The sequence below is a fragment of the Euleptes europaea genome, chromosome 1, assembly GCF_029931775.1.
Source record: "Euleptes europaea isolate rEulEur1 chromosome 1, rEulEur1.hap1, whole genome shotgun sequence".
In the NCBI taxonomy this organism is placed as follows: Eukaryota; Metazoa; Chordata; class Lepidosauria; order Squamata; family Sphaerodactylidae; genus Euleptes; species Euleptes europaea.
In genome coordinates, this window is record NC_079312.1 from 32854200 (window position 1) to 32879045 (window position 24846).

Sequence of the window (24846 nt, forward strand, 5' to 3'; positions counted from 1 at the left end):
GAGAGGTGTGAGCTTCCTTTTACCTGGCTGTGGTTGGTCTAGCACTATTTCATGCATGTAAGCCATCATTTAAGCCTGTCAGACATTTCAAGCTCCCCTTCACTATTGTTCATTACAGCATGTGGGGGCACCAGAGATATCATTACCAACTGTATGAGCTAGCAGGGTTTTTTTTCTGATATGGTTCCAGCCATGCATCAAACATTAAGATTTGTATCAACAAGTCTACATCAGTAGAGAATTCAGCTAAGGACCTTCTAAGAGGGGGAAGAGGCTTCTACTCATTGTGTGGTTACAACTGCAATCTGCTTTTAGCATGGAAGATCTCTCCATTTTCAAACATCATTTATACATCTATTATAAACAAAACATATACATCAGAAGCTGCCTTATACTGTGAAGCCACTGGCCCATATAGCTCAGTACTGCCCATTCCAACCAACAATGGCTCTCCGGGTTCTCAGACAAAAAAAAAGGAAAAAAAAGAATCTTTTCTAAAATTTATAATTTGGAATCCTCTCTTAACTGGAAATGCCAGGGATTGATCCGGGGACCTTCTGCATGTAAAACATGGGCTCTACCACTGACCTCAACTCATCCCTATAGATTGCTAATGGTGTGTGATGAAAAGATTCAGTAAACCCAAAGCAAGTGTAAAGGAATCCAAATGGCTCTGAAAAAAAGTGAAAAAACTCTCACTTATGTGAGAGCCCAAGAACCATTTGTCTGGGCTCAGTACAAACTAGTAATATGGACCCTTGCACCCCATATGGTCCCATCACATAAAACAATCTCATGAATAGGGTTGCAGCCTCCAGGTACTATCTGGAGATCACCTGCTATCACAACTGATCTCCAGCCAATAGAGATCAGTTCACCTGGAGAAAATGGCCTCACTGGCAATTGGACTCTATGGCATTGAAGTCCTTCCCCTCCCCAAACCCCACTCTCCTCAGGCTCCACCCCAAAAATCTCTAGGTATTTCCCAGCCCGGAGCTGACAACCCTACTCATGAATCAAGGAAGACAAAGGCACAGACCATACCATGCTAATGGGTTTACTGCCGGGCCTCACTGTCCCCCATAAAACATACCCATGTTCCCCCATGCTTGGGACACAGCCACATGCCATAGTTTGTGATGTCGGCATAGCACTGCAGTCAGATACCTTTTCATGAGCATTGAATTTGCTGGTTCTAAAATGCTTCTGATAGTGCTGTAAAAGCCTGATCCTTAATCCAGTTAGATTAAACTACATGGATTTAAACCCATTTACTTTTATTCCCTTCAAGGGATTAGAATCAATTTAAATCCAAGTACTGTTGTGGAACGGGCCATAAAGCAAAGCGCTTTCGGTCTCAGTAGGGCTTAAATAAGGGTGCAGGATTATGAACTGAGACGTGACTGATTTTGCTAGGAAACTGTCCGTGATCTGCTAGAGGCCTCATCCCCCGCATGCTTTTTCAACCTAATTCAGTGGGGTTTAGTGTAAATGAAGAAGTATCACGGTTATAGTCACATTCTTCTTATATATTTGTTATATTTTCATCTATGGGAAATCTTCCACTGCCATTGCCCATATATCACATCACTGGCTCAAGATTTCCTCTGCAAACTGCCTGGAACATATTAAAAACTCCATTCTGTGACTGGTAATGGTTGAAAAAACAGCTCTACCTGTTGTAAAACAACCGTGCCAATATATGTTCCTTTAGTGGCCTCTTGAGGTGACTTATTCCATAGGACACGTCTTGCCCTTGAACACAGTTGCATAAGCCTTTGGCAAGGCTGAACAATGCCCTTGTCTGGGCTCGAAAACCTCGACGCAGAATCCCATGAGCCCTTGCATTGGCGCAGCGATTCGTTGGATCAGTCTGCAAAATTCCAGGGCTTACAACAAGAGTGCTTGGAGAGATGCCATCGAAACAAAAGATTTAGGGAATCATTACCTCCTGTTTCACTGAAAGTACTTCTTGAGGATTTCGGCTTCTGCTGCCATTTCGTCCTCAGATCTCCACTCTCTGGGGGAATCCTCTTTGTCGTGACGCTGAAGCTTGGTAGGGGAAAAAAAGAAGGGTGAAGAATGGGGTTAATTAACTGATGGCATCTGGACACTTCTGAAGTGTACAATTAGTAGACACTGCGAGAATTGAGCTTGTGATCATAGTCGACGGGTCTAAAATTAAAAGAAGTAGGAGGATCGTAGGAGTTCTCGGAGAAGCTTTTCGGTCAGTAAGTCCTAACCTCATTACAAGCCATAGCTTACCATTTAATAAAGATTTTTTCTATAGATCATCCTAATTCATCTGAAATAGCGTGTAACTGGAAATCAAATTAATGAATAACAGAGGGGAGGATCATCATTAAGAAAGCTCCCAAGGGGGGGAAAACAAAAAAAAAGAAGATCAAGCGCTTTCTTGCGGTAGCATAGTGGAGAGTAATAGCTAAGAAAATCAGCTGTGACCTGGGAGGTGTCTGGTATGGATCTTGCATCAGCCACAAATTCTCTTGGTGGCTTTAGGTGAGCCACTGGGCTTAGCAAGGCAATTCTGAGCAACGTTTCACCCTTCTAAGCCCTCTAACTTAAATGGCCTTACAAATTTATACCTCTACTTAAGATTGCACTGTTAGCCAATCTATAGTAAGTAGATATTACAGCTGTTGTAAGGCTTACAAAATAGGAAAGCATTTTGGACACTGGAAGTTCTATATAAATGCTATATTTGTTTTTTTTAATAAGGCCTTTTATGCTTTCCATGGATGGTGATGGGAAGATGTTCTCAAAAGGCAAAAAACCTATAGCAGTTGGATGGTTCTTTCCATTCCCAGCTCTGGTGTCAATGGGAAGGGTATCACATTTCAAATTTGGTTCTTATTGAAATAAATTGGCCAGAAATGTTTGAGGTGAGTTGTGTGTGTGCGTGCGCGTGTGTGTGTGTGAGAGAGGGGGGGTCTTTTTTGTGACAAGACTGAAGACTTTTTGACTTGCTGCATTCAATCCTGCAATATACCTGTTAACTCATACTTGCCTAGGTATAGCATAGCATGCCCTGGGTCATCTGCTGGCAAAGCCTGAGAGACATATTCAAAAATAGGACTTGATGATACCCCTTCAGATACAACGTCTGATTCAGAAGTTAGCAGGCTTTCAAAATCATAAAATCAGAAAGCAATGTTTATTATTTTCAAGTCAAAACCCTGACGATTACTGGTTTGAATAGCATAGATCCAAACAGTCCATATCCAGAAAACACTGTTTTCCCCATGTTCCTCTTTGTTCCTGCAGCCCAGGGTCACAGAACCCACATGGAGGAACAGCTGCATGGGCTGGAGAGGTTTGAGTGAGGAAGGGAATCTTTCTTCCTCCGTTAGCGCAGTCCCACTGAGGAAAAGGGTTGATTTCATTCTCTTGCCCTTCCAACCCACCAACCCACACGGCTACTCCCCTGCAATGGATCTTTAGGAGGGTTCGGAAGAGTCCGGATCTGATGAGGTCCTGCTCATATCTCCCATGCTTTGCCAACAGTCATCTTTCCCCCTGCATTGTGCTACAAAAATCTGAGAGAAATCTGACTGTTAAAATGGATGCCATTTTGTATCATTTGTGTATAAAACGGTATACTGTTGGCCGCAAAATGGCTTATAAAGTTTAAAAAATGGCACAAACCTGTGATACAAGAAATAAATTAATTGGGAACACCAGTTAAACAATGGCTCAAACAAAAAGCCTCCCAACAATAACTGACAAAAAGAAAAAGAAAAAACCAGCATCTATACATTTTCCAAGTCTAACTGTGCCATCCTCGATGGCGTTGCCCCCTTCTAAGTCCATTGAACTTGGAAGGGTATAGCTCTGCTTATGATGGCAGTCTGCATCTCTCACTGTATAGTATAAGAAATTGCAAGAAATTCCTTTGGCTGAATGAATTGTATAACAGCAATGAACTTTCCTTAAAAGCCGGGGCAACGACATTAACAATCCCCACCGCCAGAACCAACGTATGCCGTTTGACAGCAATTAACAACAAAATAACACGAAACATGTCTGTCTACTTTTCACAGCAACTTCACACTGGGAAACAGGAACGAGAAAACGAATCCTTCTTCACAAGCAGAAATATTCAAAGCGCTTCACCGTTTACCTGATCAAAAGTGACAACGGGTGCTTATTGGTGGAAGGGCATTTTCTGCTTGAGGTGAAAGAGGCGGGTAATTTATCAGAAAGCCCAGGAAGTCAGACATCTGCTTGAAGAAAGCCACGTCTTTGAAAGAGAGCATTTACATTTGTACTGCAAGGTAGGGAGGCTGGTTTAAACAAAAAACACTGGAAATCTATTTTGGCACTTGTAGATGGTTGAGTAGAAAGTGTAATTTTGACTGCAACTTACATTTGTGGAATTGCATAAGTGGCGTGTTCTGTTTCAATTAATTTCTTACACAACACTCTTCTCACCATGACCTCACAAATTCTATAATATTATTGCCTTATATTATTAATATAATGTTATTGCCTGAATGTGCTTTAGGTCCTGCAAAATGCATGTCTTCCAATCTTTTTCATTAGTGGATGCTTTGTAGAACATCCCCGGGGAATGGCCTAGAAACCTGGAGTACTGTGTCATTTCAAGGCCAGGTGCAAGATTTTCTCAGTTCAGTCCAAGCTAGTGCTGAGGCCACAAGGGTCACTCTTCCTGCAGTCTCTATCCTCTCTTACGGTTCAAGTTTTGCAAGCTTGAGGCTTTGATTCAAATATCAAGAAAAAAGGACAAACCTCCGTAGACCTCAAAACGAGGTAAAAAAGCGAGAGAAGTCTCAAAATGAAAAAGGGTATATTATGAAAATCCATAATCCCTTATAAATACCTAAAAGGTAAAGGTAGTCCTCTGTGCAAGCAGCGGGTCATTACTGACCCATGGGATGACGTGTGGGGTTGCTAACCTCCAGTTACTAGCTGGAGATCTCCTGCTATTACAATCTCCAGCCAATGCAGATCAGTTCACCTAGAGAAAATGGCCGCTTTGGCCATTGGACTCTATGGCATTGAAGCCCCTCCCCTCCCCAAATCCCGACCTCTTCAGGCTCTGCCCAAAAAACCTCCCACCAGTGGCGAAGAGGGACCTGGCAACCGTAATGACATCACATCACGATATTAGCTAGGCAGACTATGTTGATGGGGTGATTTGCCATTGCCTTCCCCAGTCATCTACACTTTACCCCCAGCAAGCTGGGTACTAATTTTACTCACATCAGAAGGATGGAAGGCTGAGTCAACCATGAGCCGGCTACCTGAAACCGACTTCCATTGGGATCGAACTGCAGAGCTTGGACTGCAGTGCTGCAGCTCACCACTCTGTGCCACGGGACTCCTATAAACACCTTATGTGCACCTAAAATACAGGTGATGTCTCAATGATTGACTATGATAGAACATCCTTCATGCATCAAAGGATTTAGCTGGCAATCACCCCTATCTTAAACCTGTTATTTCCCCCCACCCCGGCACAGTCATCAGCACACTGCCAGTTCTTTGTCCAGACCAGCAGTTCATTCCAGTCACTTATCCCCAGTTTTTGGTGTGTCACTTCGCTAGGCTCAATTTTCCTGCCCAGCAGTTAAATCCAATTACAATTGTTGGGCTCCAGTCCAATCCCAACTTTGAAGTACACTGGCTATGCTGCTTCCAAATATTTTTGGTATAAATATACCCCCACCCGAAGCCCAGAACTTTGCATCAGTTTTTTGGACCATCCACCTTCTGCCTCTGTACCTCACCACAGGAAGAGCCTCAGATAGCTAGAGCTGGCCTTGGTCTCTGCCCTGCATTTCTCTCTTTCCATTTGATCATGAAGACTTGAAATTACTATTGCTGAAAGTTAAAGGAGAAAGTGGCAAAGCAGGGCTAGACCTGAACATCAAGAAGACAAAAGTAATGACTACAGGAGAATTACTCAACTTTAAAGTTGACAATGAGGAAATTGAAATGGTTCAAGACTTTCTATCCCTTGGCTCCGTCATCAACGAAAAGGGAGACTGTAGCCAATAAATCAGAAAGAGATTGAGACTGGGAAGGGCAGCCATGAAGGAGCTAGAAAAGATTCTTAAGTGTAAGGATGTGTCACTGGCAACCAAAATCAAGTTAATTCATGCCATCGTATTCCCTATTACTATGTATGGGTGTGAAAGTTGGACAGTGAAGAAAGCTGATAGGAAGAAAGTAGATTCCTTTGAAATGTGGTGTTGGAAGAGAGTGTTATGGATACTGTGGACTGCCAAAAAAACAAAAACAAATCAGTGGGTTATCGATCAAATCAAGCCTGTACTGACCCTAGAAGCTAAAATGACTAAACTGAGGCTGTCGTACTTTGGTCACATTATGAGAAGACAAGAGTCACTGGAAAAGACAATCATATTAGGAAAAGTTGAAGGCAGCAGCAAAAGAGGAAGACACAACAAGAGATGGATTGACTCTATAAAGAAAGCCACGGCCCTCAGTTTGCAAGATCTCAGCAAGGCTGTTAAGGATAGGACATTTTGGAGGACATTGATTCATAGATTCGCCATGAGTCTGAAGCAACTTGAAGGAACTTAACACACACACACACACACAGGGATCACTTTGTGCACAGTGTTGCTGTGTGCCTTTATTCCATCTCCCTCCACTCTGGACCCCTCCAGAAATTCCATGCTTGTCAGACAGGCATGTGTGTTTTCATTTGACCCCATTCACTTGTCACTTTACTTCATAGGTGTTTGATTAGGGTTAGAATTACTCCGACTCTGTGTGTGAGCATATGGCTGCCTGTGTTCCTACTGCTCTTCTTGCACTATTTTTTTTTCTAAATAGAGCTTCAGACTTTGATTTTATTTTCCTCTTGCTTATTTCTGGAAATGTCCCCATTCCCATAGTGAAGTCTTATTCCAAATTCTGGACCTTGGTATACATAGGCAGTAGTCTAATTTTACCCCAGAATACACATATATGCGCTTGACACTCCAAAGGGTATAAGGAGAAGAAGAGTTGGTTTTTATATGCTGACTTTCTCTACCACTTACGGAAGAATCAAACCGGCTTACAATCGCCTTCCCTTCCCCTCCCCACAACAGACACCCTGTGGGGTAGGTGGGGCTGAGAGAGCTCTAAGAGAGCTGTGACTGGCCCAAGGTCACCCAGCTGAATTCATGTGTAGGCATGGGGAAACCAATCCGGTTCACCAGATTTGCATCCACCACTCATGTGGAGGAGTGGAGAATCAAACCTGGTTCTCCAGATCAGAGTCCACAGCTCCAAACCACTGCTCTTAACCACTATACCATGCTGGCTCTCCTCCAGACATTTGGGGTTATACATGTGTAGGCCATTCGGGTAACAACTCCATCAAAAAGAAAATAAGATTTCTGTATGATGTTAGATTCAGATTCAGATAGTTTATTTGTGGCCCTTGGCCAGAAAAACAAGATACATGGACTAAAATGGTCTTACCGACAAAGGTTTACAGCCCGAGTCTTAAGTCATTTAAAAAATTAAAAATAATAAAATAAATAACATCCGAGTTACATCTGCCATTTGGACTAAGAGAGTACTCTGTGGCAACGAATTGTCATTGCAGCCGTACAAAATTTTGCTACCTGAGAGGTGATTGAGGGATTATCTCCTTGTAGGAGCTTTTCTAACTTTTCTCTTTCCCTGACGGGTCCCATTCTCAGTATGAGGGGCTCAATAAACTTAGAGAGGGGTATAGTTACAGTTCAGTTACAGTTCAGGAGAACATGTTCAGTGGTTTCTAAATCCCCTGATTTACAGGGGCATAGTCTCTCTGCCCTGGGTATCTTCTTGAATTTCCCCTCTAACATAGCAGAGGGTAAGGCTGCGCACCTAGCCAAGGTAAAAGCCCTCCTATATTTGTTTATCTCTAGGTAACAGAGATAGGCTGCCGGTGCAAGGATAAATTTGGAGTGGGGGGAGCCATAAATAGGGGCGCTGTTGCTAGATCTACTTGTGCGCAATATCTTTAACTCTTTGGTTTATAGTTGACTTAGCTTGATCCCACCCTAACTGAAGTAGTGCTATGGGGGCAAAACCCAGTTTATTTAGTTTGTCTTCAATGGCTATTATCCACTTAGACCTAAAGCTATCACAAAGAATCAGTGGAAGAAGACCCTTGGGGTTGAAATTGATTTTCAGCCACAGATAAAGCGAGGACAAGTCAACCCTTGCCTCCACCTTCCTCATGCCAGTTTATAAACGGATCATAGCATTTGATACACATCTTGGCAATTGCAGGACAGCTCTAAGAAACTTGGATTGCACTCGTTCCACGGGAATAAGACATGAGGGTGGAGAGTCGAGTTGTGTTCCATGTAACATTTGTGCTAGGGTTTTTGCCTGAAAAAGTTTAAGGGCAGCTGGAATATAATGTGCCCCTTTGGTCCGGAGAAAATGTATTATTGAATAGGCTGATCTTTCCCCTAAATTGGCAACATAGGTATTATGGGCTAGCTTGGAGCCAGACGCCTGGATTGTCGTTCCAAGATATTTGAATTGGGTTACCTGTTCCAACCTATGGCCATTTATGCTCCACCTCCTATAATTAGGGCGATTGCCAAAAGCCATTACTTTTGTTTTGTCATAATTAATAGTCAGGCATTCCTTCTCACAGAACATTCCCACTCTCACTAGCGCCCTCCTTAGGCCAACTAGGGTTTGTGAAAGAAGTACTGCGTCATCGGCATAGAGCAGAATAGGAATATGCCTGTCCGCTAGTTTAGGTGGATGTAAATCCGGTGCGTTCAAGGAACTGACTATGTTATTTATATAATAGGCAAATAGCAGGGGGGCGAGTAAACAGCCCTGCCTAACTCCTCTATAGGGGTTTATGGGGACGGTAAGATGTCCTCTTCTATAGCACCCGACTCTCAGTGCTGTCCATTCATGTAGGGCACGCAGCAGCAACAGGAGCCTTTTATCTACATTTGAGGCTTCGAGCTTGTCCCAGAGTAAAGGTCTGGAAATCGAATCAAATGCTGCCCTAAAATCAATAAATGCTGCATATAAAGAGGGTTGTCCCTTATTAGAATATTTCTCTGCTAGATGTTGCAGGACAAGGCAACATCTATCGTTGCTCTCCCTTCCCTAAAACCTGCCTGCTCTATTGCCAAAATATCCTCTTGATTGAGCCAAAGGGTTAATTTATCTAGCAGGTGCCTTGCAAATAATTTGCTGAGGACACTTATGAGACTAATTGGCCTATAGTTGGAAGGGTCCTTTCTACTTCCTTTTTTAAAAAAAGGGGACGACTATTGCCAGCCCCCAGTCTTTGGGGATTCTTCCAGTGGAGTCTATATAGGTAAACAGTGCGGTTAGAAAGGGAGCCTACCAATCTATGTTCTCCTTGATAAATTCTGGGGGGATACCGTCATATCCAGGAGCTTTACCCCATCTTAGTCGGTTAATATGGGATTTGACCTCATTTAATGAGACAGGTGGCCAGGAGGGAATATTTGATGGGTCAGGACTATAAGGAGCCAAAGGATGCACGTCATCATAAAGGCTCTGAAAGAATATGACCCACCTATCCGCGGCCACATGTGAGTCTAAAGGTGAGTTCTCCTTGCAATTGCTACCAGTAACTAGCCTCCAGAATACGGATGAATGTTGAGCCTTGGCCGCTTTAATCAGTAATCTCCAAGGCTCCTTAAAGTGCTCGTTTTTCTTTTGAGAGATTAAGAGTTTGTACATCTTTTTGTGCAGGAGAAGGGATTGCTGGGCTGCCTTGATTTGGCTACCCTGAGCTTTGATGAACTTACTATAGGCTTGTTTAAGGGCTGTTTTTGCTTCAAGGCAGTCCTTGTCAAACCAGGGCTTGGATTTAATTATCGGCCTCTTTCGTTGCTGACATGAGCTAAAAAGCAAGGGTCAATCTCTGGATAAAATCCCTAAAGAGTATTAATGGGTTTTGATCTGGGGCTGTATGATGTTTTATAGGTACTTGCACTGCTCTGTTATTTTATGCTGGCCAATGGCAGTAACAATAAATATTTAAATTTGTATATATGATTTCTGTATGGATTAATCAGTAATGTCTTGTTCAGGCATGCAAGCACCCCTTAATACTGCTCCCATCAAGTGATGAAATACATGTGGGGGCACCTGTCTCTTTTCCAACACCAAGGCTTTAGGACTTGTATGGCCACAAACCATATGCTTACGTCTGGTTTCTTTTCTTTTCTTTTCTGTTTTGGATCGATTGGCTGTGTATGAAAATTGACAGCAGATGAACCTTCTAAAAGCTGCAATGGGCCATTCATTGGGGGGAGGGGAGAAACCCTGGAAATACCCACACTATAATTACTGCAAAGTGCCTCGTGAAAGTCAGAATAGTTGAGTCTAGTTTGTAGGCCACAAGACCAAGTTTGAGAATCAATTACTGTCCCTACTGAGCAGTTTGAGCTTCATCAAAGATTGATTGCATTTAAAGGTTAACAGCAGTGTGCCTAAAATAAGAAGAGAAATCATCTTGGGCTTAGATTTTCATTTTGAAAACACCGTCCTTTTGGAAAGAAAAAAGGCCATTTTTATTCTTCCAGATTCCCAGATATTAGCTGAGGTGTAGAACCGAGACGAGGGAATTGAAAATACCATTAACATGCACCACTGCTTATTTTGTTCTGCCAAGACAAAACAAACCAACATATGTCAAACTGTGATTCCATAAAACTTAACCTCTCTTTCTCCAAACTGTAAATCCCTCATAATCTCCCTGAATTCTCCCAGCAGAGGAGAGTGCTGGGCTGAAAGAGAGAGTCAGAGAAACCTTAGATAGCATCATTTATATTGTCCCTTTAAACCTAAGATCCAAATTGAAGCAGTAACTATTTAATACTGGAATGATAAACCTCAAAGGGGTATCATTTCTGGCCCTCTCTCCTTTTCCTTCTCACATCGTCATGATCTCCACTGGTTTTCCCCTCATTTGCTTTTTGGTTCAGCCTTAGAATGCACACTGGCTACCCAATCTAGGAGAGACTGGAATACAATTATCTAGCCAGTATGGGTTACTATCAGCTGGGCATTGGCCGGTAATGTGTGTGTAAAGTGCTGTCAAGTCACAGCCGACTTATGGCGACCCCTTTTGGAGTTTTCATGGCAACAGGCTAACAGAGGTGGTTTGCCAGTGCCTTCCTCTGCACAGCAACCCTGGTATTCCTTGGTGGTCCCCCATCCAAATACTAACCAGGACCGACCCTGCTTAGCTTCTGAGATCTGACGAGATCAGGCTAGCCTGGGCCATCCAGGTCAGGGCTGGCCAGTAATACTCAATGTGATACTGCCAACACCACATCTGGTATATAGAGGAGAGACTGTGGCTCAGTTGTAGAGCATCTGCATGAGGGTTCCTGGTCCAATCTGTGGTATCTCCAGCTAAGAAAGCACCAGGAATACTCCAGGTGAGGAAATGCCTGGATATTTGGGGCTGGATAGTGTCAAAGGTGGAGTTTGGGGAAGAGAAGGAGCTCAGCAGGGTTGTGATGCCATGGAGTATTCCCTGTGAAGAGGCCATTTTCTCCAGGAAAACTGATCCCTGTAGTCCGGAGATCAGTTTTAATTCTGGGAGGACTCCAGACCTCACCTGGAGGTTGCCAACCCTAAACAGGGAAGTAGGTGACATGAAATATTTGAGAGAGCTGTTGTCAGTCATATTAGACAATGATGACCTTGTTAGACCAATGGTCTTAGTGTAAAGCAATTTCATGTGTACGTGAGCAACCAGGTAAAATGTTGCTTCAGACATTTCATTCCTCACATTGACTGGGTTAAAAACAAACAAGCAGGAAACTGCTTGACCCACTTCATGGGCTGCCACTTATCTGTGAGGGGAAAGTGACAGCATGATGACATCATGTTGCAAGTTGGTGATCCCTAGGCCTTTGAGCAAGAGGAGGAAACACAGGCCACTGTGTTTGCTGCCTGCTGTGCTTCCCCTGTGATGTCTAGCTCTTGCGTAACATACAGAATTGCTAGGCTTTGCTTGGGGTAGACATGCAGCCCACCCATCACTCCACTCTGCCCCGCCTTTATCTTTTCTTAACTTCTTCATAAAGAGAAGAAGAGTTGGTTTTTATATGCTGACTTTCTCTACCTATTAAGGAGAATCAAACCGGTTTGCAATCACCTTCCCTTCCTCTCCCCACAACATACCCCTTGTGAGGTAGGTGGGGGCTTAGAGAGTTTGGAGTAGGGTTGCCAACCTCCAGGTAGTAGCTGGAGATCGCCTGCTATTACAACTCATCTCCAGCTGATAGAGATCAGTTCACCAGGAGAAAATGGCTGCTTTGGCAATTGGACTCCATGGCATCGAAGTCCCTCCCCTCCCCAAACCCCGCCCTCCTCAGACTCTGCCCCCAAAACCTCCTGCTGGTGGAAAGAGGGACTTGCAACCCTTGTTAAGAGATAACTGTGACTAGACCAAGTTCACCCAGCTGGCTTCATGTGGAGGAGTGGGGAAACCAACCTGGTTCACCAGAGTAGAGTCCGCCGTTCATGTGGAGGAGTGAGAATCAAACCCACTGCTGTCAAAGCGAATGGCCTGTTATCTTTCAGGATCTGCTTGTCAATTCATTGCACACCTTGCCGTAACTGTGACTTCTGACAGCAGCTGCACGGGCAAGAAGGGCTCTCATTCTACCTCTTTCCATTACATGGAATTTATAGGATGAAATTTGCATTCATTTCTAAACTCCTCCTTTTTTCAGATCTTTCAATTCAAATGCTGGAGGCAGACATCGACAACATGGATGGATTTTTTTTTTTACTTTGGGATTTTTTTTAAAACCCCCCTTAATATTGTTACAAGATGGATTTATAACCCACCTAGAGCTAATATCAAAATGAAAATGAGTTTTCTGCCAGTGGAACAACAATAATGCAGTTAATTTGCCTACAGCTATTGTATCGTATTTGCCTTGCGATGGCAGGAAATAGCTTTCTAATGTAGCGTAGTCTGCTAAGCAGGATGAAATCTGCGTAGGAGAATGTAAAAGGGCATAGCAGTACAGCTAGCAGCAAAATCTGAAACTGGGAAAACAGCACAAGAAAAAGAAAGTACTGGGGATGTGGAGATATGCCAACTGTCATACTTTATTGGTCAATAAACAGTACATTGGAAGACAGATGTCTTCGCCATAGACCAGGGTTGCCATTTTTTGACCCCTCCATTTTCCCTGGTGAAGTTTGCCTTCGAAATATCTCTGCAGATATTTGCAGTAGGACTAAGAATGAAACAGCATGGTCAAACAGTGTGCACTGGCCTGCTGAGGGCTGGTGGGAGGAAAAAGGTTTAAAAAATGGCACCATGCCAGGGGTGCAATGTCACTTCCAGTGAATACCCGCAAGTGATATCATATGATGTCGATGCAACACTCTAGGATTTCGACAAAATGCTATGGTTTTACCAGCGAGTTTTGCAGAAACCCTAGAGTGGTGTATGAATGTCACAATGGCAACATGATGTCGCTTTTGGTTATTTGACTGAACTGACATCGCACCATCAGTGTGGAGTCATCCCCCACCCCACTGGTTGCTAGGCATCAGCTGGCAACCCTACTCCCAAATATTGTTCGGGATTCAACAAGCTTTCTCTGCCTTCACCTTTCCTCAGCAGCCACGTTCTACCCTAGCAAACTGATGCTGGGGGTAGGGAGAGCTTATGGACCACATGACAAATGTCACAGAGGGATGGGTAAAAAGGGGAAATTGGCTGAGATTGCCCACTTCCCTCTTGCACAAGCAGAAAACTCACAGAAACCAAGTCATCACGGGTTCCTGAGCCTTTTGTCTTATCAAGATATGTATTTTTGTGTGTAATTCCCAACACTTTAGGTTTGAAAACCATTGCTCTAGAACAGAGCTTCTTAAACTTTTTCCACTCGCGACCCCTTTTTGCCCGAGAAATTTTTATGTGACCCCGGGTATATAGGCATATAAAAAGGTAACATTTACTGATAATAAATCATAATGAATTTTATGTAAAAAAAAAAAATTGTGACCCCCGCATTCAGTTACACAACCCCATATGGGGTTGCAACCCACAGTTTAAGAAGCTTTGCTCTAGAATAAGGAATGTTGAACCCTAATCCTACTTTCAGTCTGACTGTCCACTTCTGATTTTATTTTATCCCTTGCAAGGAGCAAACCTGTGAGACTTTATTGTTGCACTGTTTTCTCTTTCTTCCAGCTGAATTGTTCCCACTTAAACCAATGCATTTCCTCATGTTTGCATCTACTGTGCATAATATATACATGGGGTACAATATATACAAGACATACAAATGGCATACTGATGGTCTAAAAGAGTCATCAGCCATAGCGAAGAAAATGAAGCAATCCAAAATGAGTGACACAATAAAGAACAACGACAATGGTTGCATTGGCTCACCCATAAAGAGCATTGTTCTCACATGCATATTGTCTGATAACTCCATTGTGTGCGAAGGAATCATCACAAAGCTAACATCCCAGACAGGGGTTTGTACCACTCAGTGTCACTGTAAATGCTAACCTTTTTGGAATCGGTTTGCCGCCGTGAAACATCAATCATAGCGAAATCAAGCGTAGAGTAAGTGTTCAGTTGGCACACAACTTTGAGCAATGCTCATCAACAGCCTGGAACCAGTGCAATAGCAAGGTAGTTTGCACCGTGAACAGGTAACAATGCACTCTTCAACTGGGACATGTCCCTTTTGGAAAATCTGACCCTTGTCAAAACTACGTGCCTATTTATTTACTTATTTTTAATTTAATTTCTGTCCCGCCCTTTTCCAGCCAGGGCTGGGCTCAGGGCGGCTAGCAACAGTACAATATTACATTCCTTAAAACATCAGCATAAAAACATATAAATATATAATTAATTAGCATTTATAATAATAACCTTAACTTAATAAACAATTAAGAAGAAAATACCAAGACCACGGTCACACAGCCCGGATAACCTACAAGAACCAATGAACTCTGACCGTGAAAGCCTTTGACAATAATTAAGAAGAAGAAGAGTTGGTCTTTATACCCTGCTTTTCTCTACCTTTGAGTTGCCTCAAAGCGGCTTACTATCACATTCCCTTCCCCTCCCGACAACAGACTTCTTGTGAGGTAGGTGGGGCTGAGAGAGTTTTGAGGGATGTATGACTAGCTCAAGGTCACCCAGCAGGCTTCATGTGGAGGTGTGGGAAAAACCAACACAGTTCATAGGGTTGCCAATCTCCAGGTGGTGGCAGGAGATCTCCTGCTATTACAACTGATCTCCAGCTGATAGAGATCAGTTCCCCTGGAGAAAATGGCCACTTCAGCAATTGGGCCGTATGGCATTGAAGCCCCTCCCCTCCCCAATCCCCGCCCTCCTCAGGCTCCACCCCAAAAACCTCCCGCCGATGGCAAAGAGGGAACAATCAATCCTACCAGTTCACCAGATTAGAGTCCACTGCTACCCCACACTAGTGGTCCCCTAGTTTTTTAGTTTAGTTTATTTGACCAGCAGAGTGGTCCCCTAGTGGTTGTTCCATCACTTTAGTCTAGTTTAAGCAAGTTAGAGAGGGAATCACTCTTAATCAGGGCGAGATTTTGTTGATTGGTGTCTCCAACAGACAGTGAATATTTTTCTGTGAAGTTGAAATATCTGTGAAAATAACAGGGAGGAGGGGACTTTCATACATCCCAAGCTGTTAAAAGCCTGAGGTACTCAGAAGTCTTGTACAATGGATGTGTTCATCACAGCAGCTTGGGCTTCTCGGTGGAACTATTAAAAAGCTTAAGTAGCACGCTTAAAAAGCTTAAAGAGAAGATTCTGCATGTCTAAACGAACCATTCAGAAGTCCACTCCTGCTTGCAATGCCTCTTACTATTGCCTGTTTCATAGTGGGGAGTTCTCAGTAAAAAAATATACCATACCAAATGTCCCAACTGCTGCCCTACTTAAAGCTAGACCTACATAAGGATTCAGTCTGCTCACCGTACCATCTGAAGGCGTTTTATGTCCTCCAAATTATGTGCCCAATAATGCTTCTAATCTACATGAAATGTAGATTATGGATATGTAGACTTCATCTTTGAAACAGTTTTAGAGCCATTTTGGCTCAAGCTGAGAAGAAATTCTTGGAAAGAGAAGATCAACTTGGCAAAAACCTTTCCAATATTTGTAGCAGTTTTATCTATACTGGAATATATATCCAGAGGAGAAGACATATATTTGGATGCGTTTCAAGCATGTTTTGACTGAGCTGTGCTCAAAAACTTGGATAGCATAATCAAATCCCAGTGTCATTTTACTGAAGTGTGAGGTAAAACATGAAGCAGAACGTACACTTTCAGATAAGCAAGAATTAGGGATGGTTTCAAATTTCTTATCCTTGATGTTTCAACCCCCAAACTGCCATTTTAATTTCACTTTCTCCCTTATGCATTGGGCAGGGGGTTGGACTAGATGACCCTGGTGTTCCCTTCCAACTCTATGATTCTATGATTCTATGAAATCCATGATTCTTTGTTTTCACACCATTTCCCCCACACAATGTGCACATCTTTCAGTGTTATTTCTGCAGCAATAATAACTGTTATCCACTACATGTCTATTAGATATACACAGGACATACATTTGACATGTGAATACTGTATAAATTGCCTATTAAATACTGCAACATGGGTAAACAAGCCATACAAACAAATCTACAAAGACAACAGCAAAAAAGGGGGGAGAATGAAAACCAGTGACAAAAACATTAAAAGGAACAATATAAAGAACATTCGCTCTGCCCAAGCGAGAATTTTGAGTACCACATAATAATGGTGGGTGCCTATGAACTCATAATAGAAAAGAGATGGGAGATCAAAATGCCCATACAAAATTTTATGTCACAATTTTATTAAGTTCACAATTTCACAATATCATTTATTTTGGAGAGACCTAAACAGTTCAATTCTCGTTTAAACAAGATTCAAGGGTAGGGGTATGTGCTTCAGAAATTTTTGTAATAATTTTTGATCCAGGTTTTGAATAGGGCGCTGTTTTTTGTTATGGAAAGAATAACTGTGACATCCGAGCCTCACAGGAGTCCAGCAGCCCTCCCGCCTACCCACCATTTTCTGGCTGAGGGGATGGGCTCCGCTACCTCTAATGCCGCCAGCTGGGAGAAGCCTCCAGTAAGGACAATGTTGGCATGTTTAATCCTGAGCCGGTTCAGTCCTTTCTCTTAAAATTTGAAAGGCCATTGGTGGAGACCAGATCTACCCTTAGGGTTGCCATGTCCCTCTTCACCACCGGGAGGTTTTTGGGGTGGAGCCTGAGGAGGGTGGGGTTTGGGGAGGAGAAGGACGTGAATGCCATTGAGTCCAATTGCCAAAGCAGCCATTTTCTCCAGGTGAACTGATCTCTATCGGCTGGAGATCAGTTATAATAGGAGATCTCCAGATAGTACCTGGAGGTAGGAAACCCTATACCATCAGGTGTTAGTAGGGTTGCCAGCCTCCAGGTGGTATTCCTGGTCATATCCATGACACTATTTTACAAGTGAGAGCCAATGTGGTATAGTGGTTAAGAGTGGAATGGCAGACTCTAATCAGGAGAACTGGGTCTGATTCCCCATTCCTCTGCATGAAGCCTGCTGGGGGACCTGGGGTCAGTCACAGTTCTCAGAACTCGCTTAGCCCATGCAGAGACAGGCAATGGCAAACCACCTCCAAATGTCTCTTGCCTTGAAAACCCTACAGGGTCACTCGCTTTAAGTCAGCTGTGACTTGACAGCACACACACACACATTTTACAAGCTTCTGTCAGTATTTAACCGTTTATACTGTGTATATACATATATATATATATATATACATACATACACACACACACACACATATATATATACACTGTGTATATGTGTGTGTGTGTGTGTGTGTGTGTGTATATATATATATATATATATACACACACACACACACATACACACACACACACACTGTATATATACTGTATATATGTATCGTATATATTGAAAGCTTCATACACTGCCAAACGTTTTGTTAGTCTTTAAGGTGCTACTGGACTCTTGCTCTTTTCTACTGCTACAGACAGACTAACACGGCTACCCATCATGGTGTATTGTATAGGTCACAAATTGTGTATTGCACAGGATGGCACGACACATAGGAACTGTATAGTAGCCTTCCATAAAGCATTGTCTGAGTCCCAATCTAGCTCCAAGATTATACAAATAAATTCAAGTTTTCTCATATGCATCAAGTCTCGGTCTTCCTACAATTAGCAACACTAATTAACTCTACAATTAACAATACCAATTAACTTTTGCACACCTGGGATACAGCCAGACATTCCAACTAGTCTTCTACAGCTAGAAATTCTGACTCCATGTAAGCTCAATTTTAGCTGTCAGCTAATTCCAAATCAATCTCTTCTCTTGTTTTTGTTTGTTAAATCCTTCATATAAATGTATAACTACAGGGCATATTGATAAGTTTTTATAATATTTTTTTACCCATTTTGACGGCTAATTACTGTTGTCCAAAAATCCAGTTCAATCAAACTTGTGCAAAAATACAAATATTCTGCTTTAGGTATGTTACATTCTACAACAAGATCAATAATTATGAGTGTGCTCTGCAACATTGTTGATGAACAGGATCACAGGTGCTGTCACGTCCAGAGAATGTAATGAAATGGCAGGCAAGTAGGCAAAGATCAACTATACCTAAAGGCAGGGCAAGAATCTGAAAACAACCTTTTAAACACAGCTAATAACTTATTGAGTAGGATTGTTCTCCAGTACCATAGAATAAAATCATAGAATTGTCGCAGTAGCAATGACCTCATCCCCAGTATAAGGAGACACCTGTAGCTATGTCATCCTTTGCTTGCAGTTTTAGGCCTGGAAAAGTTTTTAGCTGACGTAATGTGGGAAAGTTTCTGGGAAAGTTGGGGAAAGTTTTTGAAAAGGTTATTTTGATGAGATAGCTTATGGTCTTCTATCTCGCTATTTCAGAAATGTATTCATCATGTGATAAAGTGAACAGGTGTTTGTGCTGACTTTGTGCCAACCAGGTACTTAGAAATAGTCACATGATTGTGATAAGTGACTTCAGAGATTGATCAGATAGATAAGTTCTTTCTATAAAAATGCATGAGTCTGAAGACCAAATCAGATTTCCTTGGACTGAAGCTCAGCTATCAAAGATTGAAGGACCCTGGCTTCGTAAGATATTAGGATCCTTTTGGCTTATTTGACATTTCTTAAGAGCAATGAATAAGAGACTGAATTCTGAATTATAGTAACAGACAACTAGTTTTAATATGCATTAAAATAATGTTAGGAGAATTGATTATACTTGCCTGCTTAATTACATTCTGTATAAGTTCAAATTTTAGTTCTCTATTTTATTCTGTCTTGTTTAATAAAACAAACCTTTCCCTTTTCAATAAAAGTTAGAAAGATTCACACAGGTGTCAATTCATTTGCTGGTTACCTGAACAGAGAAACAAAGGACCTATGGTCTGAGAAATAATATTGTATTATCAAAAAAGTTGGAGAAGGCGACAGCCTTTTCTAATTCGATAAAATGGGGAGGATTGTGATACTATGGATAGCAGCCAAGAGCAAAAGCCTTGAGTTATTTTCAGTTCATAGTTCTCTGAAGTTACGGGCAGAATCCTTGCTCGTTACAGAATCATAGAATTGGAAGGTACCACCAGGGTCATCTAGTTCAACCCCTGCACAATGCAGGAAATTTACAACTACATCCCCCCATACCCCCAGTGACCCCTACTTCATGCCCAGAAGATGCCCAAGATGCCCTCCCTCTCATCATCTGCTTAAGGTCATAGAATCAGCATTGCTGACAGATGGCCATCTTACCAATTAGCATTGTTCATTTTTTTTATTAAGGAATATTATATGAAACCTCCAATTTTGGATATTAAAATTTTGGAATCTTCATAGGCTCCCCTTCCTCCATTCTACCATACTCTTTGCTTGACATAAAAACTTGATTTTGGGTTTGTATGCACCTGTGAGACTGAATACACACAGTCCCTGCATGTAGTTGTCATCTCTGGTATGCAGATATTATCATTCTTTATTTACATTTTCATTTATTTCCCTCCCTATGATTATGAAGAAATGGGTAAGTCCTACCTAATAAAGAATTACTTCTGGATTCTTCTCAGAGAGCCCTGTTATCCAAGACACCATGCCAAATCCTGGCACAATATATTCTGGGATATCATCCAGCAAGCCAGTGTAGGCAGAGGCATCCCCTTGGTGGCTAATATCCACCACAATGCTACCAGAAGGAAGGAAAATCCGAGCCGTTACCATGGTTAAAAGGAGGCATGCGTTAGAACTTGATGATGGGACTCTACTCCAATGCCATAGGCTAAAAATGATAGCTGAAATAATCTGAAGGTAAAACATATTCCCTTCTGGGTTCATCAAGAGTCTCTACCCCATGCACACCGCCTTCCCAATAGTACAGTCAACATTATTCTCAGTAATGAAATTACAAAATGAATGTAGCAATGAAATTTCATTGCCACAAGGGAAGCCAAACTCAGGAATAACTAAATCCTAGTGAAGAATGACACCTGACAATCTTAATTCAGACCATCCTAGGTCTTTTTGGGAATTTTTGGAGAGTTCTCAGGAAAACTGCCCAGAATTTTCTTTAGAGTTTTGCAAAGACTCAGCCCAGGGGCACTCTTTCACCTTCAGCAACTCTCATCTTCAAGCTCCCCCTTCACAAGCTGTCATATTTCAGGAAAATGTTATAAAATAAACATTTGTGGATAAAAGTTGGGTAGCAACTCTTTTTAATTCAATTTAATCCAATTTGACTTGCCAGGTGGCAAGTCAAAACTATCTATCTATAATCCATTGCTGACAAATAAGGTTCCCACAGTAGCCTCAGTTCATTTGGTCTATGAAGGACAGTAATGACTACTCTGACTGGCAATGAGTCTTGGATAGAGGTCTTTCACACCACCTACATTTAACTGGAGATGCCAGGGACTAAACCTAGGAACTTCTGCATACCTTGCAGGTGCTCTACCACTGAGCCACGGCCAAGCTCCAACACAATATATATAGACAAAATAGCCATACTGAAAACAGACAGAAATGTTCTACAGCATCTAATCAAGCAGCCAATTGACTTGTCTAATATTCTGAAGCATGAACTTGTGCCAGTACCTATGGTCATTGCTGAAACAAATGTCACATTTTGAATGGGGAACAAGTGCTTCCCAATATACTAACAGAAGGCATTGCCTGTTCTGAAGACCTGGGTCTTTTATGATCAGTCATCATTTCTCATTACAGATGGACAAGCACTAATAGTTATAATTGGTAAGCCTTCCAGCACAGAAGCATTTGGTGAACTAATAGACAAATTTGTCAGCTCAGTACTGCCAATTGGATCAAGATATCAAAGGGTGAATTTAGTTTTTGACCATTATCAAAAACAACCTATAAAGGGGAAGAACAAAGTCTGCACAGCCAATTAGATGAGCTATGGAAAGCTGTGATGTTCCCTCATCAAAATACCGGCCAAATGCCATGGTTTTGAATGATGATAAGGCTGATCTTGCAATGATTTGTCTGAGGGACTACTTTCCAATACATCACACCATAAGGCGAATTTTCACATGAACACATGAAACTGCGTTATACTGAATCAGACCCTTAGTCCATCAAAGTCAGTATGGTCTATTGAGACCGGCAGCGGCTCTCCAGAGTCTCAGTAGAGGTCTTTCACATCACCCACTTGCCTAATTCCTTTAACTGAAGATGGCGGGGATTGAACCTGGGACCTTCTGCAAACTTTCAGATGTAGTTCAAACAATCAAATAGGACAACTAATGTAACTCCTCTCAGATTAATGAATTAATGAAGCAGACACTAGACTTGGGTTGCAGGTTGTAGAGAGCCAATACAATACAGCTGTTCTCTCCGCAAGAGGCTGATGTTCTTTTTTATATATAAATATTTTATTAGTTTTTTGGGTATACAAAAATGGGGGAGAAAAAAAGGGTAAGGAATGGATACAATATCTTATTGGGTTGGCGTCTTGGACAGGGCTTGTACATTTTCATCACTGTAATATCATTATCGAATACATTTTTATTTCTGTTCTATCGATCTAGTTTCTATTTTAGGCTATGTCAAAACTTATTAATCAAAATATTACAATAACATTTTTCATAGTAACTATTCTTGCTAGTCTTACTGGTCTCTGAGATCATAGCTATATTCAGTTTAGTTCTAACTTAGATTCACTGTGTGTCTTCCGTAAAATGTTTGCCATTTCTGTTCGTGTTCTTCCGGTGGATTCTTCTTCATCCAATTTGAGAGTCTGGCCATGTCTGCATATTCATACATTTTTGTAATCCATTCATTTAGTGATGGTATTTTTTTGTCCTTCCAGTATCTAGCATAAAGAGTTCTTGCTGCTGTCATTGCATATAAAATAATTTCTTTATCTGAAGATTTTAAATGTGGAGGGGTCATTCCCAGCAGAAATTATTTAGGTTGTAGTTCAAAGTACAGTTGTAAAGTAACTTGTAGTTCTCCATGTATTTCTTTCCAATATTTCTGTGCTTTTCGACAATTCCACCACTGGTGAAAAATGTGCCATCAGTCTCCGAGCATTTCCAACAATTAGCTTGGTTAGATTTGTACATTTTTGAAGGTTTTTTGGAGCAAAGTGCCACCTGTAGAACATCTTATACCAATTTTCTATGACTGTTTGAGAATTTGAAAATTTAATATCTTGTAGCCACATCTTCTCCCATTCTTGCAGAGGCTGATGTTCTTCTGTTGCTGGTGTGTCATTTTGATTGTGCACATTGTATAACATAGGCCAGCTCCAATAGCGGGGAAAAACCCTTCTCAACCCAAGAGTGGACAGGCAACCAATTACAGATGAGACTGGAGAAGCCATGGCTTTAGAATCCATGGGAGAGGACATTTAGAGGCCAGGTGTTCTGATGTGGTGGATCTAAGTACACACAAAGATGACAGGTTAATGGCCAAAGCAACAGTTGAGCTTCAAGGCTGCAATTCAGTGGCTTCATTTCTTTCTATTGTTCTCTGTCACCAATCTAATATGACACAGTTCCTGACAGGGAAACCAACACGGGACTCAGAGAGCATATGATGATGCGAGCTGACAAATGGAAGGTAAAGCGAGAAGTCCAACATCTCCATCCTTTAGCATTCACTCTGAAAAATAAGGATCAGTTTCTATGGGGTGGTAGGTAGCTGGTTCTTTTTAGACGTCCTTTTGCTGTAATGATTCTAAGTTAAATGCCATGACATTTTAAATCAGAAAAGATAAGAGGTAAACACTGAATCCAAAAGAAACTGGAAATACGCCTGCAAAAATATTACAATCCAAACCCTTGTACACCGTGCAAAGCCAGAAGGGCCTTCAATAAACTGTTTATTAATCGCACAGCAGATTGAACCAGTGAATTTCTGCATTTCTCTATGTAGCACATTTTGAAACCTGCCTTTCTTCCAAAGCTTAAGGCAGTATACATGATTCTCCCTTCCTCTAAGGTCACCCCAGGAGCTTCATGCTATGGATTATGGGACCTGCATGGAGAAAAATGATGTGGGGTGGGGGCTGTGGTAAGCAGAGAAATTGGGCAGGACTGAGTGAAAAAACTGGCTGGATCGAACCCATTTTTTTTTTACTTTATTTGTTTAAAATATGTGTGGTCCACCTTTCCATTATCCCAAGGTAATTTACAATCATATAAAAACAGCATAAGCCCACTAGAAAGAACTGCAAGTTCAGTTATCTAGTTGACCACAACTCATGGTATAAAATGGCATAAACATGGTTTAAGTGATATAAAAAATACAAAGCAGGTCAGAAACACCAGCAGCAAAAATGCTCATAAGGACAACATACAAAGCAAATGGGGGGATTTCTGTACATCCCTCATAATAACCTGCTTGTTTGCAAAATGACCATGCTGAGCATGTTTTGAGAGCAATGACAAGCACATGGGTAGCGCTGATACTTAGACAACATTGTTTTGGCCCCTTCCCCCTCCACTGTCACCCCACACTAGCAGGAAAATTGTAAGAAGGGGGGAGGAAAGAAGACTGTATCAGGCAACCCGTTAAAGCATGAATAAGCCTCCTGTATTTTTCATCTCAGATAGATCTCCATGTCAACACATGCACACAACCTTGTGAAGCAGCTAGTCTGGTTTGTTTATTTGACAGTTCTGGAAGCTGCTTTACAGACAAGATTTTTCTACAGATATAACCAACAACAATTATATGTATATATCTCTCTCTGCAACAATTATATGTATAATATATATATCTGCAACAATTATATGTGTGTGTATATATATATATATATATATCTGCACGTAGAGCAGAATTCATGCAGAAGATGCCCCTACCAGCTAGAGAAGAGACACTAAAGGCAATTAGATACCAAGACAAAAATCCAGATGGCAGTGCAAAGAAACATGAAACCCAGTTCTGATACCTGACTAATACTTAGGGTCGCCAGGCCCCTCTTTGCCGCTGGTGGGAGGTTTTGGGGGCGGAGCCTGAGAAGGGTGTGGTTTGGGGAGGGGAGGGACTTCAATGCCATAGAGTCCAATTGCCAAAGCAGCCATTTTCTCCAGGTGAACTGATCTTTATTAGCTGGAGATCAGTTGTAATAGCAGGAGATCTCCAGCTAGTACCTGGAGGTTGGCAACCCTACTAATACTTGACTATTTCAGAGGATCCAAAAGAAAAGCTCTGACCTTTGCTAGGAATCTAGCCCTGCAAT

At 41.8% G+C, this 24846-nt stretch overlaps 1 protein-coding gene across 2 annotated transcripts in view; it reads right to left on the reverse strand.

The window, feature by feature from the left end:
* Positions 1-1956: 1956 nt before the first annotated feature.
* The window catches only part of FHIT (fragile histidine triad diadenosine triphosphatase), a 1210431-nt gene continuing 1187541 nt past the window's right edge, over positions 1957-24846 (reverse strand). For both annotated transcript variants that reach the window (XM_056858181.1, XM_056858174.1), the window contains exon 7: positions 1957-2052. In XM_056858181.1, coding sequence (XP_056714159.1) covers positions 1957-2052 — 96 coding nt within the window. The remainder of the gene's footprint in view (positions 2053-24846) is intronic.